General features: G+C 35.1%; 1 protein-coding gene across 1 annotated transcript; it reads left to right on the top strand.

Moving 5' to 3' along the window:
* The first annotated feature begins 131 nt into the window (after nt 1–131).
* Nucleotides 132–1,326, top strand: LOC122041761 (probable carboxylesterase 15). The gene has a single exon (XM_042601548.1). It carries the CDS (start codon nt 228–230, stop codon nt 1,233–1,235), a length of 1,008 nt encoding a protein of 335 aa, XP_042457482.1. The 5' UTR covers nt 132–227; the 3' UTR covers nt 1,236–1,326.
* The last annotated feature ends 16,740 nt before the right edge of the window (nt 1,327–18,066 follow it).

Genomic DNA, 18,066 nt, shown 5'->3' with positions numbered 1-18,066 from the left:
CAAAAAATGGGGAGACTTAAAAAAAAAAAAAAAAAGGGAAGAAATTACACTTGAATTTGGATGAAGAAGCATGGAAAAAACGCCTTTCAGTCACAAACCCACCTGTCAGATAAATCTATAAGAATTCTTTCATCCTTTGAACTTGTTCATTGCTCACATCGATTCCATCAATCGAAAATTGATCGATCGGAGCCAAGGGCCGTACGAATTCGTGGTTGCCGATCGACATGAAGGTGGTTGTGGACGATGTCTCCGGCTGGCTCCGGATCTTCGACGACGGCTCCGTCGACCGGACTTGGACCGGCATGCCGGAGGCTCTCTTCCTCATGACTCCGGTCGCTCCCTTCATCGCCCCACGAGACGGCGTTACCCTCCACGACCTCCCTGGTAGCCCCTCGCTCCGACTCTACCTCCCGGCAGGTGGCCAGCCGCGGCCTGAGAAGCTCCCTGTTTTCCTTCATTTCCAAGGCGGCGGCTTCTGCATCAGCCACTGTTCGTGGTTCATGTACTACCAGTTTTACGCCCGCCTCGCCGCTTCTCTCCCCGCAGTCGTCGTCTCCGTCGAGCTCCCCCTCGCGCCCGAGCACCGCCTCCCTGCCGCCATCGACGCCGGGTACGCGGCCCTGCTCCGCCTCCGCGACCTCGCCCGCGGCGCCGCGGCCGGACCGGGCGACACGCTACTCGGTTCCGCGGCGGACTTCTCCCGGGTGTTCCTCATCGGCGACAGCTCCGGCGGGAACCTGGTGCACCAGGTGGCGGCGCGCGCTTCGGCAGAGTCGCCGGAGTTCTGGGCGCCGCTCCGGGTGGCGGGCGGCGTTCCGCTCCACCCGGGGTTCGTGAGGTCTAGCCGGAGCCGGTCGGAGTTGGAGCAGCAGTCCGACTCTGTCTTCTTCACGCTGGACATGCTGGACAAGTTCCTGGAGCTGGGTCTTCCGGAGGGCGCCACGAAGGACCACCCCTACACCTGCCCGATGGGGGAGGCGGCGCCGCCTCTGGAGAAGGTGGCGCTGCCTCCCTTCCTGGTGGGCGTGGCGGAGAAGGACCTGATTAGCGACACCAATTTGGAGTACTGCGAGGCGATGAAGAAGGCCGGTAAGGAAGTGGAGGTGGTGGTGAGCCGGGAAGTGAGCCACTCCTTCTACCTTAACAAGTTCGCCGTCGACAACGACCCCATCACCGGCCAACGCACCGACGAGCTCCTCCTCGCCATCAAACACTTCGTTGCGCGACACTGAGGACGATCGATAGCCCGCCGCTTTCATTTTCATTTTCAATAAAATCGATTATCGTGACCATAATTGAATAAAATATCACTCCTTCTATCTACTGAAGTCATTGTTTATTCGCAAAATAAGTATGCAATTCCTTTTGAAGAACTTTGATTCCGATCATCACACAGAATACAAGAAAGAAGGTCCGCGTTGATCAAAGTAACCAAAATCAGGAAAATAATTTACAAAAAGATGGATGACAATTTAAAGGGTTATTTGCCATACCTTGAGATAATCTTGTTCTTTCTTTTTCGTCTTTCCAGACTTCAACAAAAACAACATGTATTGGTTATTGATGTGACCTGCTAAACAATGCGAAAGCCAACTTGATTTTGAAGTCAATACGTAAATGTATTAAGAAATGCAATCCATTTTGCAAGATAAGACACGCTTAGTATATCTTATTATTTTATTAAACATGAAAATTCTTTACTATTGATTGATGGATTCCAAATTAAAATTATATTAATATTTTTTTTCTAACAACATTGAGAAATCTAGAGTTGAAGAAGTTACAATATATTATTAAAATAAATTCCTTATTAATTAATCAAAAATTTTAAATTCAAGACAATTATGCGACGTATTATTAAGAATTTTTCTTATTAATGAATCACGGATCTAGAGTTTAAGACTTAGCTATTACGTATTATTGAGAATTTTTCTCATTGATAATCAATTAGGAATTTAGAACTCTTTGGTATCACATTTTAGGATTGACAACACTATAGACAAATAAATTTTTATAAATACCTTAGGTCTGCGATATTATAAAGCATACTTTTCTTGACTTTTGTTTTGCTAAGATCAAGTATGATATATTAAATTAATTTTTTTTATAAGGTTGAGTCCGTTGCAGTTGCTTGTTGCTGAGATTCTCAAACGTCATTCTTACATTATATTATTACCATCCTTACTTAAACTATAGGCAACCTTTTGACTAAGATTAAGTGTAGTATTTGACGCACCTTATATAATTTATGGATGGTCTTTTAGCTAAGATTAATATTCTGTTTATTTGGGAGAGCAGAAAGAAAAACTAAGGAAAAATTTTTACGGTGAAAAAGTTTACTTCATTAAAATTTTAAAAGGGAAAAGAAACACAATCTATCTCGTGGATAGTTTTAGAGCCAAAATTGATCACCTTAAAATCGAATGGAAACAATGGATAGAAAAAAATAACTCATATACCCTTTTTTATTTATAAAATTACATCATATATTTTTTTTAACTTATAAAATTACATCTTATATAAAAAAATATGACACATATACTTGTTTCTAATTATAAAAATTAGATCGTATATATATACCTTTCTTAATCAAGGTAAATAAACATGTATAAGAAAAAATTAGTTTCCCTTTATTTAATTTGTTCTCATGCAACGTCCACTCTTAATACTTAGAGCACATGTGGTTGGTGACAATTAATTTCGCAACATGATAGCCAGGTTAATTCGATCCTACGGATACGGTCAGTGTCCGCATTCCATTCAGAGCCTACCATATGTGTACGCTTTGACACCTTTGTTTTTTTAAAAAAAATATATTTTTTTAAGGAAAAAAAGGTCCACACCTGACGTTATCTGAAAGGGATGCCGGATCGTTTTAACCGATAATAGACCACAGTTTTTCTTTGATCTTCACTGTTTTTACAGATGAAAGAAATCTTCTCACCTGCGGAAATGACATCCATCAATTCTGACTCAGCTTCCAACTTCATCAAATACTCATACTTGCAGCCGAAGGATAAATCTTGCAGCGAAGAATATGTTGATAAATGATTTAAAATTAACAATTGAATTAGTGGTGGTAATGAGTGGTAGTAGTGATAGTAGTGGGGAAGAATAGTTGAGTTAGTGGGGTGAATTGTGGAGTTAGTGGGTTATGTAGGTAGCTTATATACATGTTTTATGATTTAATGAAAAAGCGTGAGAGATTATTGTATTCCACTTGTCCATCTTTGTCTTCTTATCCTCTTCCTAATTTTCTCTAACAGTGGTATCAGAGAGCCGAGTTTGACATGTCCTAGTTTGTTCGCAATGACAATCAACGGAGTTTCTCAACCCCTCATCCCTGTTTTCAAAGGAAAGTGCTATGAATTTTAGAGTATCAAAATGAAGATTCTATTTAAATTTCAAGATCTTTGGGATTTAGTAGAGAAAGGCTTTGACGACGAGGATGCCGATGAAGGTCGATTGAAGGAGAATAGAAAGAAAGATTTGAAGGCACTGTTCATTCTTCAACAAGCAGTACATGAGACGATTTTCTCAAGAATTGCAACTGCCTCATTTTCCAAAGAAGCATGGGAAATATTGCAGAAAGAATTCCAAGGTGATAGCAATGAAACTCCAGACTCTCAGAAGTGAGTTTGATGTCTTGCTTATGAAGGGTAATGAAACTTTACAAGACTTTCTATCTAGAGTAATTTCGATTATCAGTCAAATGAGATCTTATGGAGAAAAGATCACTGATGATATTATTGTTTCGAAAGTTTTGCGAAGTTTGACTCCTGAATATGATTACATAGTAACTGCGATCATGGAGGCAAGAGATCTCTCAATTTTATCTTTTGATGAACTAATGGGTTCTGTGCAAGCTCATGAGGCAAGGCGAAATGGATCCGCTGAGAAGAATGAAGAAAAGATATTTCATGCTTCTCATGTGAAGGGGGAGATAGAAAAAAAAGGAAGACTTCGCTGGCAGAGGTCGTGGAAGAGGTGATTTTCGTGGTAGAGGAAGAAACCATTTTAATGGACAAGAAAAATAATTTAATGGGGATAAAAAATGGAATAAAAATTTCATTCAGTGTTATGACTACAAAAGATTTGGGCATATAAAGGCAAATTGCAGAAATGACTCACACGCAAACTATGTGAAAGAAGAAAATGAGGAAAGTAAGTTATTTATGATTCATTCTCATTCTAACGAAGTTCAAAAAGATATTTAGTTTTTGGATAGTGGATATTCAAATCACATGACTAGAAAATCATTATTTAAAGAGCTTGATGAATTACAGAAGATGCTAGTAAGACTTGGAGATAATAAGCAGATACAAGTCGAAGACAAAGGCACAATTGCTGTAGAGACTAGCGATGGTAAAGTAAAATTGCGCACAATTGCTGTGGAGACTAGCGATGGTAAAGTAAAATTACTTTACAATGTCTATTTTGTTCCTAGTTTGACACATAGTTTATTAAGTGTTGGACAATTGATGATGAGTGGCTATGCTATTGTATTTGATAACGGAGCTTGTGCTATTTCTGATAAAGTGTAAAATACCGAAAAATGATGAATAATAATAAGGGAATTTTTTGAAATTTTTAGAAAATTTTCGAGAATTTTTTGGAGCTCGTATGGACAAGTTAACAGGGATAATAACGGGGCCCAGGAAAGCCTGTTTGGGTTACCCCATTTAAACGAGGAAAAGTTTTCTTTTCCTTTTTATTTTTATTGTTTCTTTCTTTTCTTTATTTCCTTTTCCTCGCCGAACCCCCTCCCCCACGCGTCTCTCTTCCTTTCCCCGCCGAAGCTCTCTCGAGCCCTAACCGTCGGCGGTTCCGCCTCTCCCACGCGTGCATAAGCTCGGGACCAAGAGAAGCCGACATTTCTTTTCTCCCTCTCCGCAGCCGAGCGACCTTCCTTGTGCCCTAGTGAGCCGCGAGCCGATTCTCCTCTTGTGTGCCGACGCCGCCTCCCTTCTTCCTCCCTGTCCCAAGCACCGGCGACGCGTGAGCACCGCCGGCCGAGCCTTTCCTTCGATCGTCGAGCAGAGCCCTTCTCTCTGCTCTAGCGCCATCCTCCTTCCTTCTCGTCTCTGCCTGACGATGCCGCCCGAGCCCTCATGGCGAATTTGCCCTAGTTTGTGTTCACCGCCGCTCCTCCTCAGTCCTAGCCGACCCCACTGTGCGCTGCCTTGTTGCTTGCCACCGACCACTCCTACCCGTGCCCTAGCTTTCCTCTCGCCTCCCCTGTGCCCAAGCGTCGGCACCATTTCAGCACTTCCTTCCTTGAGTCGTGCCCTAGCGCTGTTTTCCCTTGTTTGCGTCACAGAGCGTTCATTCGCCAGCACTTGAGTGCACTCAACAGCCTTGGTGGATACCAACATAGGGTGTCGCCTGTTTGCAACCGACTCCGGCCAGTCGTGCTTCCACCTCAGCCGGTTGTGCCTCTCGAATGGCCTGCTCTGCGGTATCACATCACCACCAGTCTCTGTTTTGGGTTTCTGCCAGCACAGAAGGAAAGGGGAATTAGGTAATAATTCTTGTTCACTTGTACCACGATGTAGAATTTGGTTTCTTACTGTAAGAACTCCTGATTGATTGATTTTGGGATTGTTTTATTCTGGATAGCAGTGAACGATCGGTCCGAAGTTGTTGGATTCCAGCCACCACAGCACAGAATAGCTGGTTATTTTCTTGATCACCATTTTGATTAGATCAGTGTAAGTGTTTTCGGCCAGTGAATTTTTGTTTTGTAGATTTGGATTGTTAGTTGTGTTAGAAAGAGATGTTTATGTAGGTTGATTAGGATCTTATCCTATTGGTCATTGAGATTTTATTTAGCTATTCGTTGAGTTCTAGCTAAATAAATGTATGTATATCGGTTGACACAGGACTTTGACGCGAGACGAGTATCTCGACGTCGGATTTGGACTGATTGGACTTTTCCTATTGGAGGCGGGTACTTTGACTTTATGTTTTTTGATATGCATAATAATGTTTTTAACATATAACAATGATTATGTTTCTCATTTGCTTCGGTTAATCACTACCCGACCTGTTATATGCTTGTTTGTTTATTTTTTTTTATGCACATCATGTTAGTATTACCTGATCATACATGCTTATAGAGGTAGTGACACAACCATGTTATACATTATGTTCAGGACCTAGGGTTTATTTGATATCCTATCTAATCTGTGTACCTTTCATTTGATACATTGTCCTGTGGTATACATTTTATATTTATATATGGATCTTGATATGCTGTTCATGATATTGCCATGTTTAGTGTTATGCATCATCTTGCATGATTGCATGCTGTGCGATAGTCTGCTCCATTATTGTAGAGCACATCGCCAGTTACATGTATCCGTACACACCACCACTCATGGGTTAGTGGTAGATCAGACAGGTATGTGACAGATCTGCTGTTTGGCTCCGTTGGTCTGGTGACTCAGCGTGGTAGCCGGCAGACGGTTCTGCTCTGTTTGGCTCCGCTGGTTTAGTGTAGCAGCGTGGTAGCCGGCAGGCGGTTGAACTCTGTTTGGCTCCGTTAGTCCGCTCATGGGTAGTGTGACGCAGCGTGGTAGCCGACAGAGATTCCTCCCCGTCATCGTGTACCGGGAGATGAGAGCATTGCGCTCCCCCATTTATGATTTAGGGTAGGAGTATGTGTGTACTCCGACAGCATCCCGTCCACTCGGTCACTCATCAGGGGTAGTGATGGCAGAGTGCACGGTTGTCACAGCCCTACCCACTCAGTCTCACCATTGTGTGTGAGATTACTGACTGGCGTCAGGGGTGACCATGTCATTTGTATCATATGCATGATGCATTTATTGCTTGTGTTTGCTGCATTTACTTGCTGCATTTATATGGATGCATATGATTGACATGCATACAGGATTTATGACACTCTCGGTCTGACGACCCTGTTGTACTTATACCCTAGTCCCGGTTAGTACAGTTTTCTCCTGCTTGTTTCAGTTGCATTTATCCTTATTGTATCAGGAGACTGTACACATGATTAGTGCTGCCTGTTATTTTCTTTATTATGCATATCAGTTGATACCCGCTGAGTATTGGACTCACACCCTCCTCCGTTGTTATTTTCAGGTTGATGTTGTCCGGAGAGAGTTCCAGTCGCTAGTCCCTTGCAGTCCACGAGGACGTGTGATGATCTTGTGGTTTTCTTGTTTTAGACTATGTTTGGACATGTTTGTGTTGATACATTTGGATCTTGTATGGATTCTTATTGCCTATGAGTTTTATTGGATTTGTTTTACTACACGCCTGCCTAGACAGTAGAAGAGGTAAGTTGATTTTATCGTCGGATTTGAGCTTTATGAGTGTAGTGGAGTAGGACATCAGTTTTGTGCTTTATGGGTGTAGTTGAGTAGGGTTATTTTTGAGTCATATTATCACTGTTACAGTTTGTTAAATTATTAACTGCGTGGGTGATTGTTTATATTATTGTTATTGTTCCGGCCATGTTGGCCGAGGTATATGTGGCCCAGAGGGCGATGTAGAAAGTTTCAGATTGTCCGCCGTACAGGGGAGATGCTGTCGAAATTTCTTCGGACAGGGACTCCTCCGGGGTGTGACATAAAGATTCTAGAAAGTCTATTGTTAGCGTGCAAATGACAGAAAATAAGATGTTTCCACTGAAGATATCTAATGTGGGAAACCAAGCTTTTATTGCTAGCGAAGATAATGAATCCAAGATGTGGCACTTGAGATATGAGCATCTCAACATCAAAGGAATGCAACTTTTAAATCAGAAAAGTATGGTTTTTAGATTACCTTAAATTAGTTCTCTTGATTTATGCGAAGGATGTATTTATGGAAAACAAACAAGTCTTTTCCAAGTGGGCAATCATGGAGAGCTTCAGAATGCCTTGAGCTAATTCACGCTGATTTATGTGGTCCTATGAGAACTACATCATTTAGTGGGAGTAAATATTTTTTAATGTTTACTGATGATTTTAGTCGGATGAGTTGGGTATATTTTCTAGCAAACAAGTCAAAGACTTTTAAAAATTTCAGAAAATTCAAGGTGCTTGTGGAAAAGCAGAATGATACTTTAATAAAGACTCTTCGTAAAGATCGAGGAGGTGAGTTCTTATCTAAAGAATTTAGTAAATTTTGTGAAGAACATGGTATTCACAGGGAATTAACAACGCCTTATACACCGGAGCAAAATGGTGTTGCCGAACGAAAAAAATTGAACTGTTGTAGAAATGGCTAAAAATTGAACTGTTGTAAAAATTGAACATGGTATTCTATGGCTAGAAGTTTTCATCAACATGGTTTCACAAGAAGTGAAAATGAAGCCACTCTCTATGTGAAAAAACAAGGTAGAGATGATTATATTTGTTGGATCGTGATCGTTCGATAGAGGGGGGGGGTGAATATCAATTACAAAAATTAGTCGAGAGTAAGCGCAGCGGAAAAGTAAAACAATGCTAACACAGAACCTTTTTACTTGGTTTGGAGCCTGTATCAACTCCTACTCCAAGGCCCGTACTCGTTGAGTACTTTCGTTGGGCAATCACTAGCAATTCGAATATTCAATTACAAATTTTAAGTACAGAAAAGCTAGAACAAGAAATACCGACAATAGAAAATAAGAAGAAGCGGACAGAGCTTTGTCGGAGATCTTTCGCAGCGTTGCAAGAGCATAGGAGAGAAGGTTTTCAGTTCAGAGTTGTCATTTTGAGCTCCGCCTTTGACCCTCCTTATATAGGAGGCTCGGGGCGCCCCGGATTCCTTCCGGGCGCCTGGTGTGATGTGGTAGTCCCAACCAGCGAGTTCCACGTGTCGACGTCGCGTCCTGGATAACATTTGCCTCCGGGCGCCCGGATCCCTTCCGGGCGCCCAGACCTCCTTTCTTCAGAAAGTCCTTCTCTTGCAAGACAAGGTTAGTCCGAGGCAAATATATAATGTGTATCATGTAAAACAAAGTGTTAGCACAGTTTATAAGTTCAACATAAAGAGTATGACTTAGATTCCGTCTTTCCAAGACCGGAATCTAGTCACGATCTCGACTTAGATATCCGAAATGGATCTAAACCGGATCGACGCCTAATGTTCCCTTCCTGGGAACGCGTCCTCACAGTCACTCCCTTCCAGTGACTTACCTTTACTCACCTGCCAGACGTCCGTTCAGCCCTTCGACCCGTCTGGACATGTCGCCAGCTATCCGGTCAGCCCGTCGACCTAACTGGACTTCGTGCCAAGCGTACGGTCAGCCCGTCGACTCGCTTGGACTTTGTGTCAAATGTCTGGTTAGCCCATCGACCCATTTGGACTTCGTGCTAAGCGTCTAGTCAGCCCGTCGACCCGCTTGGACTTCGTGCCAGACATCCGGTCAACCCGTCGACCTGTCTGGACTTCGCCTGCACACTCGATCAGAGTGTTAGATAACGACAAACCTAACTTAACCTAATTTGTCATTCATCAAAACCTGAGTTAGACTGTTAGTGCTAACCACACCAACAATCTCCCCCTTTTTGATGGAATGACAACCTGGTTAAGTTAGTGAAAAATATATGTAAAAACCAAGCATGATTTTTGAGGTTTAAGTTAGTTTTTTTTTTTAAATTTGACATTTTGTTGCTCTAACTTAACCATGTATCCCTCCCTCTTTGGCATTCATCAAATAAGGATATAAGTCAATTTAACTTGGGGGAGTTTTAAATTTCACCACATAGTAATTTAACTTTTGTAACATAACTAAGTTTTGAAAAATAACTAATTTAGCAACATAACTTAGTATATTTTGAGTAATTTTTAAAGATAATTTTTGCAAAATTAGATGAATTTGCAAACTCAAAGAGAAGGTTTTTAAAAGCTAATTTTCAAAATAAGTTTCAACTTGGAACGCTTTACAAACATGAGTTTTCAAAAACAAAGTTTCAAGATCAAGGTGTAGATTTTTTAAAATAAGTTTCAACTTTGAAATGCTTTTCAAACCTGAGTTTTCAAAACCAAAATTTCAAAATCAAGGTTGAAAAATCTACTTTTCAAAACTAATTAAGACTAAGTTTGCAAAAGATTCAGTTTTTAAGAACTTAGTTTATAAAATCCAATTTAAAAGCTTAGTTTTATAAAAGCTAGTTTTCAAAAATGGATATATTAGGTATTCAAAGAGAAAATAATTTTGGTGCTAAGTGTGAAAATAAGCTGATTTAATCCTCCTCCTAAACTTGACATAATTTAAAATAAAATTTTTAAAAATATTCACAGAAAAGTATTTAAAGTGAGATTTTTTATATATAATTTTTTTTTAAAATTGAGGTAGGATTTTCTAAAGAGATTTAAATAGAAATTTGATAAAAAGAAAGATTTGAACCTCCCCTTAATTTAATATCTTCCCCTTAAGTTAATACTACGGTTTGGTTATATTAAATTTTACACCTTAATACGTTTTTGTACCTCAGTGTTTTGGTGGATGCGGTGTCAGTAACACTTATGTTTATCGAGTATATTATTTATATAAGTATTTTTATATACTTGGTATAGTTTTTTGATAAGAATAAGATTATTGAAATTAATGAATAATCAATTATTCTTAATAATAAGTAATAAGTAATTTATTACAAACTTAATAATAGTTAATCATTATCAATAGTTTATTGATTAACTTTTATTTTACTTGACTTATTTCATTAAATTTTGTATTAATTGTCTTAATATTAATGGGTAATAATTATAATTTATCTTTTGTTTTCATTTACTTAGTCTTTAAGTTTTCATTAAGTAACCTAGGTTACGTTTAATTAGGATTACTTAAGTTAGGTTTATTTTGACTAATGTCAAAATTAAGATTGAGTTAAATTAAGGTTTAATTATTTATTTTAATATAAGATCATATCTACTTTAAAGTACAATTGATACAGTTAATGTTTTCACTTTAATTATTTACTTTTTAATTGTTAAAATTTCAGTTTTAAGTTTCATTTTTAATTTAAACTTTAAATTTTATTTTAAGTTAATTTAAGTTTTAATTTTAAGTTATAATTTAAGTTTTAAAGTTTTAATTAACTTAAGTGTCTTAGTTTTATAATGACTTTTAATGCTTTTTATTTTTTTTAAAAAAAGAGTTTTTAAATAATTTTTAAAATATTTTTTAAATGAATTTTTAAAGTAAAAATAAAAAAATTTAAAGGATTTTTAAATTGTATTTTTTTTGAGGTTTTTAAAATAATTTTAAAAGAATTTTTAAAATGAGTTTTTAAAAGTTTTTTTTAAAGGATTTTTAAAATAGTTTTTAAAAGAATTTTTAAAATAATTTTTAAAGAGTTTTTAAATTAGTTTTTAAAGATTTTTTTTAAAATAGTTTTTAAAGAATTTTTAAAATAGTTTTTAAAAGAATTTTTAAAATAGTTTTTAAAAGAATTTGTAAAATAGTTTTAAAAAGAATTTTTAAACTAATTTTTAAAGAATTTTTAAACTAATTTTTAAAGAATTTTAAAAATAGTTTTTAAAGAATTTTCAAAATAGTTTTTAAAAGGAAAAATAATTTTTAAAAAGATTTTTAAAATAATTTTTAAAAGGATTTTTAAAATAATTTTTAAAATAGTTTTCTAAAAATGTTTTCTAAAATAATTTTTAAATGGATTTTTAAAATAATTTTTTAAAAAGGATTATTAAAATAATTTTTTAAAGGATTTTTAAAATAATTTTTAAAAGAAATTTTAAAATAGTTTTAAAACAGGATTTTTAAAATAAAGGATTTTAAAATAACTTTTAAAAGGATTTTTAAAGTATTTTTTAAAAGATTTTTTCAAATAGTTTTTAAAAAAGGATTTTTAAATAATTTTTAAAAGGATTTTTAAAATTATTTTTAAAAGATTTTTTAAAAGATTTTTAAAAGATTTTTTAAAAGATTTTTAAAATATTTTTTAAAAAGGATTTTTAAAATTATTATTAAAAGGATTTTTAAAATTATTTTTAAAAGAATTTTTAAAAGATTTTTAAAATAGTTTTTAAAAAGGATTTTTAAAATAATTTTTAAAAGTTTATTTAAAATAACTTTAAATTTTTTTTAAGTTAAAATAATTTTTGAAAGAATTTTTAAAATTATTTTTAAAAGAGTTTTTAAACTAATTTTTAAAAAACAATTTGAAAGAATTTTTAAAATGATTTTTTTAAAAAAAGTTTTTAAAATAATTTTTGAAAGAATTTTTAAAATGATTTTTAAAAGAGTTTTTAAACTAATTTTTAAAATTATTTTTGATAGAATTTTTGAAATGATTTTTAAAAGAATTTTGAAACTAATTTTTATAATAATTTTTGAGTTAAAATAATTTTTAAAAGTGTTTTTAGTTAAAATAATTTATAAGTTAAAATAATTTTTAGGTTAAAATATTTTTTTAAGTTAAAATAATTTTTAACATAATTTTTAGTTTAAAATAATTTATTAGGTCAAAATAATTTTTAAAAGATTTTGTTTAGGTAAAATAATTTATTAAGTTAAAATAATTTTTAAAATAATTTATTAAGTTAAAAGAATTTTTAAAAGAATTTTTTAGTGAAAATAATTTTTAAAATAATTTATTAAATTTAAATAATTTTTAAAATAATGTTTTTTGTTTAAAATAATTTTTAAAATAATTTTTAGGTTAAAATAATTTTTAAATTAATTTATTAAGTTAAAATAATTTTTAGGTTAATATAATTTATTAAGTTAAAATAATTTTTAGGTTAAAATAATTTATTAAGTTAAAATAATTTTTAAAATATATTTTTTTAAGTTAAAATAATTTTTAGGTTAAAATAATTTTTTTAAAAATAATTTATTAAGTTAAAATAATTTTTAAATTTTTTAGGTTAAAATAATTTGTAAGTTAAAATAATTTTTAAAATAATTTATTAAGTTAAAGTAATTTTTAAAATATTTTTTTAAGTTAAAATAATTTTTAAGTCAAAATAAAATAAATTTTTAAGTAAAAAAATTAATTTATGTTTAATTTTTAAAATAATTTTTAAAATTAAAAAAATTAGTTTTGAAGTAAAAAATTTAAGTTAAATTAATTTTAAAGTAAAAAAAAATTTAAGTTAAAAAAAATTTTAGTTTTAATTTTAAAATATTAATTTAATTTAATTTAATTTAAATTAAATTAAATTAAATTTAGTTTACTTTAGTTTAATTAATTTAATTAATTTCATTCAGGTACTTAGTCATCTCACCTGATCTATGTTTTCAATCAGGGAATCATATAATTTTGTGAGATGAATTAGGTTCAATTTTAGGGTTTGTTTTTAACTTGTGTTAGATTCAGGTTTAGCTTTGGGTTCAACAAATAGACGTTCTCTGGATAAACTTCTAGGCTATGGTGAGTAACTTGGACATCATTAAAGTAACCATGTCTTCGAGGTTTTTCAAATAGTCCTATCCACTGGACTTAGTATAAAACCTTGGTTTAACTGGTTAGGATCCATAAAGGATAGATTCGGTCAGTTTCACTTAGCCAAATGCACCAGGTCGAAGCCATATCTTCCTAGACATGCATAGACTAAGCTTCCCTAACGTACTATCATCCAAAATTTCACTAGTACCATTTTTCAAGTTAAACTTGAACCCTTTTTAACTAGTCCTAATTACCCTATCGGGTAGGTTGGTTAGGGTTACCTTGTCGGGTAGGTTGGTTAGGGTTACCCTGTCGGGTAGGTTAGTTTTGGAGGTGCCAGCTATTCTGGAGCCTCCTCTAAATTGTTGATTTTTCTTTTTAAGATTTCTTGTATAATTAGAGTTGGTTTTAGTTAAGTTTTAATGTTTAATTAGTAATTTAAATTTAAGTTTTTAATTTTGAATTAATTAAATTGGTCAAATTATCTTTCTTTAAAAAGAGTATATTTAATATTTAAATTTTCTTTCAATTTCAATTTTATTGGGTTAATTGAATTATCTTTCTTTAATAGCTTATTTTTAAAGTTCAATTTTATTGGGTTAATTGAATTATCTTTCTTTAATAGCTTATTTTTAAAGTTTATGATTCTATTTATTTTTGAATTTGAGTTAATTAAATTGTTTGAATTATATTTCTTTAAAGGTTTATCTTTTAGCTTTTTATTAATTGTTAATTTTTAATTTTCTAGATTATTTTTATTTAATATGTTATCTTTAACATTTAATTTTAAGTTTGTTAACTTCCGTTTTGATTTTATCAAAGTGTTTGATTTTATCCTTATATTTTCTTTACCTTTTAAGTTGATATAATTAATTGAATTTATTAAATAAGTCTTATCTTTAAATTTAATTTTTTGTTAATTAAATTATCTTGGGTTTGGATAGGATTTCCCAGATTGATATTGTCTATATTATTAAACAATTTATTAATTGTGTCTAGATTAATATTGACCTCATCATCATTATTATTATTTGAACTTTTGGATTTGTCTAGGTTTAAATTTGAATTTTTTGGATTATTAATTATTTTCAGATTTTCTGAATTTTCTAAATTAAGTAGATTTATTTTATCAGAAAATATCCTAGGGGTATTTTTGCAAGTATTGCCAGCTACATTATTTTCACAGATATTTTCAGAAATATCCAAATTAACATGTATATTCTTTAAACTACTATTAGCAAGGGTATTTTGGTAAATATTACTCACCTTAACCGCATCCCCTAATTCAGTAGGCTTTTCGATTGGATCTGACCCGAGTTCGGATTTGATTTTTACTTGATCCTCGAGTTCCATCGGCTCCTCGTAAAGTTTGATCAACTGGGTCCAAAGCTCATGTACATCTTTGTACTTTTCTAGTCTGCATAAAACAGAGGTAAAACATTACAAATAATTTTACTTACATTTGTGTTTAGTTCTGAGTTCTGAGACGATTTTCTCAATATCAACCAATAGTCAAAGTTTAGACTTCCTAAGAAACATTCCATTCTTCGCCTCTAGTAGTTGAAATCTTGATCGTACGGTGGTGGTTCGTTGCGGTTCCATCCTTCTTGAAGAGGCATAATTCTTGCACACAGAGAAACAAACAAAAAACCCAAGACTTGGTCTTGGATTAGCGGTGCTGGAAAAAAATAATATTTCACTATTTTCGAAAATAATAAAATATTATTTCAAAATTTTGAAAATGTAATATTTTGTCAATACTAAACAATGGTGAAGAGATGGCGATGTATTTTTCAAAAACAGTTTTGGAGGGAAAAAATGAAAGACGTAAGGTTTTATTTTAAAGACAAACAATATCAAATTTTCTTTTAAAAAAACACCCCTTTTGCACCAAATCAGAGCGGTACCTGCTCTGATACCACTTGTTGGATCGTGATCGTTCGATAGGGGGGGGTGAATATCGATTACAAAAATTCGTTGAGAGTAAGCGCAGCGGAAAAGTAAAACAATGCTAACACAGAACCTTTTTACTTGGTTCGGAGCCTGTGTCGACTCCTACTCCAAGGCTCGTACTCGTTGAGTACTTTCGTTGGGCAATCATTAGCAATTCAAATATTCAATTACAAAGTTTAAGTACAGAAAAGCTAGAACAAGAAATACCGACAATAGAAAATAAGAAGAAGCGGATAGAGATTTGTCGGAGATCTTTCGCAACGTTGCAAGAGCACAAGAGAGCAGGTTTTCAGTTCAGAGTTGTCTTTTTGAGCTCCGCCTTTGACCCTCCTTATATAGGAGGCTCGGGGTGCCCTGGATCCCATCCGAGCACCTTGGTGTGACGTGGTAGTCCCAACCAGCGAGCTCCACGTGTCGACGCCGCGTCCTGGATAACATTTGCCTCCGGGCGCCCGGATCCCTTCCGGGCGCCCAGACCTCCTTTCTCCAGAAAGTCCTTCTCCTGCAAGACATGGTTAGTCTGAGGCAAATATATAATGTGTATCCTGCAAAACAAAGTGTTAGCACAGTTTATAAGTTCAACATAAAGAGTATGACTTAGATTCCGTCTTTCCAAGACCGGAATCTAGTTATGATCTCGACTTAGATATCCGAAATGGATCTAAGCCGGATCGACACCTAATGTTCCCTTCCCGGGAACGCGTCTTCACAGTCACTCCCTTCGAGTGACTTACCTTTACTCACCTGCCAGACTTCCGATCAGCCCTTCGACCCGTCTGGACTTCTCGCCAGCTATCCGGTTAGCCCGTTGACCTATCTGGACTTCGTGCCAAGCGTCCAGTCAGCCTGTCGACCCGCTTGGACTTTGTACTAAATGTCCGGTCAGCCCGTCGACCCATTTGGACTTCGTGCTAAGCGTCTGGTCAGCCCGTCAACCCGCTTGGACTTCGTGTCAGACATCCGGTCAACCCGTCGACCTGTCTGGACTTCGCCTGCACACTCGATCAGAGTGTTAGATAACGACAAACCTAACTTAACCTAATTTGTCACTCATCAAAACCTGAGTTAGACCGTTAGTGCTAACCGCACCAACAATATTCTTGTGTGCCTTTATGTCGATGATATAATTTTTATGAGTTCTTCTGATTCTCTATTGACTGATTTTAAATCTAATATGATGAAGAGATTTGAGATGTTAGATATGAGAATACTACATTATTTTCTTGGTCTTGAAGTAAAGCAAGGAGTTGATGGGATTTTTATCTCACAAAAAAAAATATGCGACAGATCTTCTGAAAAAGTTCAACTTATTCAATTGCAATTTAGCTACTACACCTATGAATATAAATGAGAAATTACAACTAGAATATGATTCAGAAAAAGCTAATGCAAGAAATTTCAGAAGTTTGACTGGAGGTTTAATTTATCTAACTAATACTAGACCCGATATTGTTTTTTCTGTTGGTGTAATCTCCAGGTTTATGAAAAATCCTATGAAGCATCATCTTGGAGCAGCTAAAATGATTTTACGCTATATTGTTAGAACCGTGGATTATGGAATTTATTATGCTAAAGTTTCAAAATTTGATCTTTGCGGGTTCACTGTAGTGATTGGGCAAGTTCAGTGGATGATCAGAAGAGCACCTTAGCTAGTGTTTTTAATATTGGATCAGGAGCAATTTCATGGAGTTTAAAGAAACAAGCTACTACAGCCTTATCATCTTCAAAAGCAGAATATGTAGCAGCAACTTCAGCAGCATGTCAAGCAATTTGGGTTAGAAGATTACTTGCAGATCTTCACCAACAACAAAATGATGCAACTACTATTTTTTGTGATAATAAGGCGACAATTGCAATGACAAAAAATCCAGCTTTCCATGTGAGGACTAAACATATTGATATTCGTCTCCTTTTCATTCGAGACTTAGTTGCAAATAAAGAAATTATGTTGGAGCACTGCACCACACATGAACAAGTAGTGGATATCTTAACAAAGTCACTTCCAAGAGAGAAGTTTATTTATTTTAGATCGTGTCTTAGTGTTTATAATTTTGAATCAAGGGGGAGTGTTGATAAATGACTTAAAATTAACAATTGAATTAGTGATGACAATGAGTGGTAGTAGTGGTAGTAGTGGGGTAGAGTAGTTGAGTTAGTGGGGTGAATTGTGGAGTTAGTGAGTTATGTAGGTAGCTTATAAATAAACTACATATTTTATGATTTAATGAAAAAGCGTGAGAGATTATTGTGTTCCACTTGTCCATCTTTGTCCTCTTATCCTCCTCCTAATTTTCTCTAACAGAATAAACTATTCCAAATCGATTAAGTAAGACAAAGTAAAGAATAAAAAATTTACCTGGTAGTTCGGTGATAACATTCGCCGAACATCTAATGTGCACGAAAAGGCCACTTTTATGCTCTTTAGTCTCTAGGGGCTTCGGCACTGCTAGCTAAGATACTGCACGAGGGAGATAGAGTTGGCAGGGAGTTTTGTTTCGAGCTGCGGAGGCGACTGCAATCGATGGCAACGGCGATAGGCGACTGTGGCAGTGATAAACAGGTAGCGACGAGATGGAAGGTGACTCCCTAGCATAGACGAAGCGACCCGGAGGAAACATTGGTCGTGCGGAAGTGATCGACGAGGACGTGGAGGTGGATGCGGTCGGCGACAGCGACAGAGGGAGTTAATTCGATCGATAGATTAGTAGGTGAGGACCTTGATGATGAAGGTGAAACGGGGATTAGGATTCTGGGTAGAGGAAAG

This window comes from Zingiber officinale, chromosome 2A, assembly GCF_018446385.1.
Source record: "Zingiber officinale cultivar Zhangliang chromosome 2A, Zo_v1.1, whole genome shotgun sequence".
In the NCBI taxonomy this organism is placed as follows: domain Eukaryota; kingdom Viridiplantae; phylum Streptophyta; class Magnoliopsida; order Zingiberales; family Zingiberaceae; genus Zingiber; species Zingiber officinale.
The sequence above is the reverse complement of the archived record's forward strand: the minus strand, read 5'-3'. Positions and strand labels throughout refer to the sequence as shown.

Coding starts and splice junctions, on each gene's coding strand:
- LOC122041761 (XM_042601548.1), top strand. CDS start 228: ATGAAGGTGGTTGTGGACGATGTCTCCGGCTGGCTCCGGATCTTCGAC.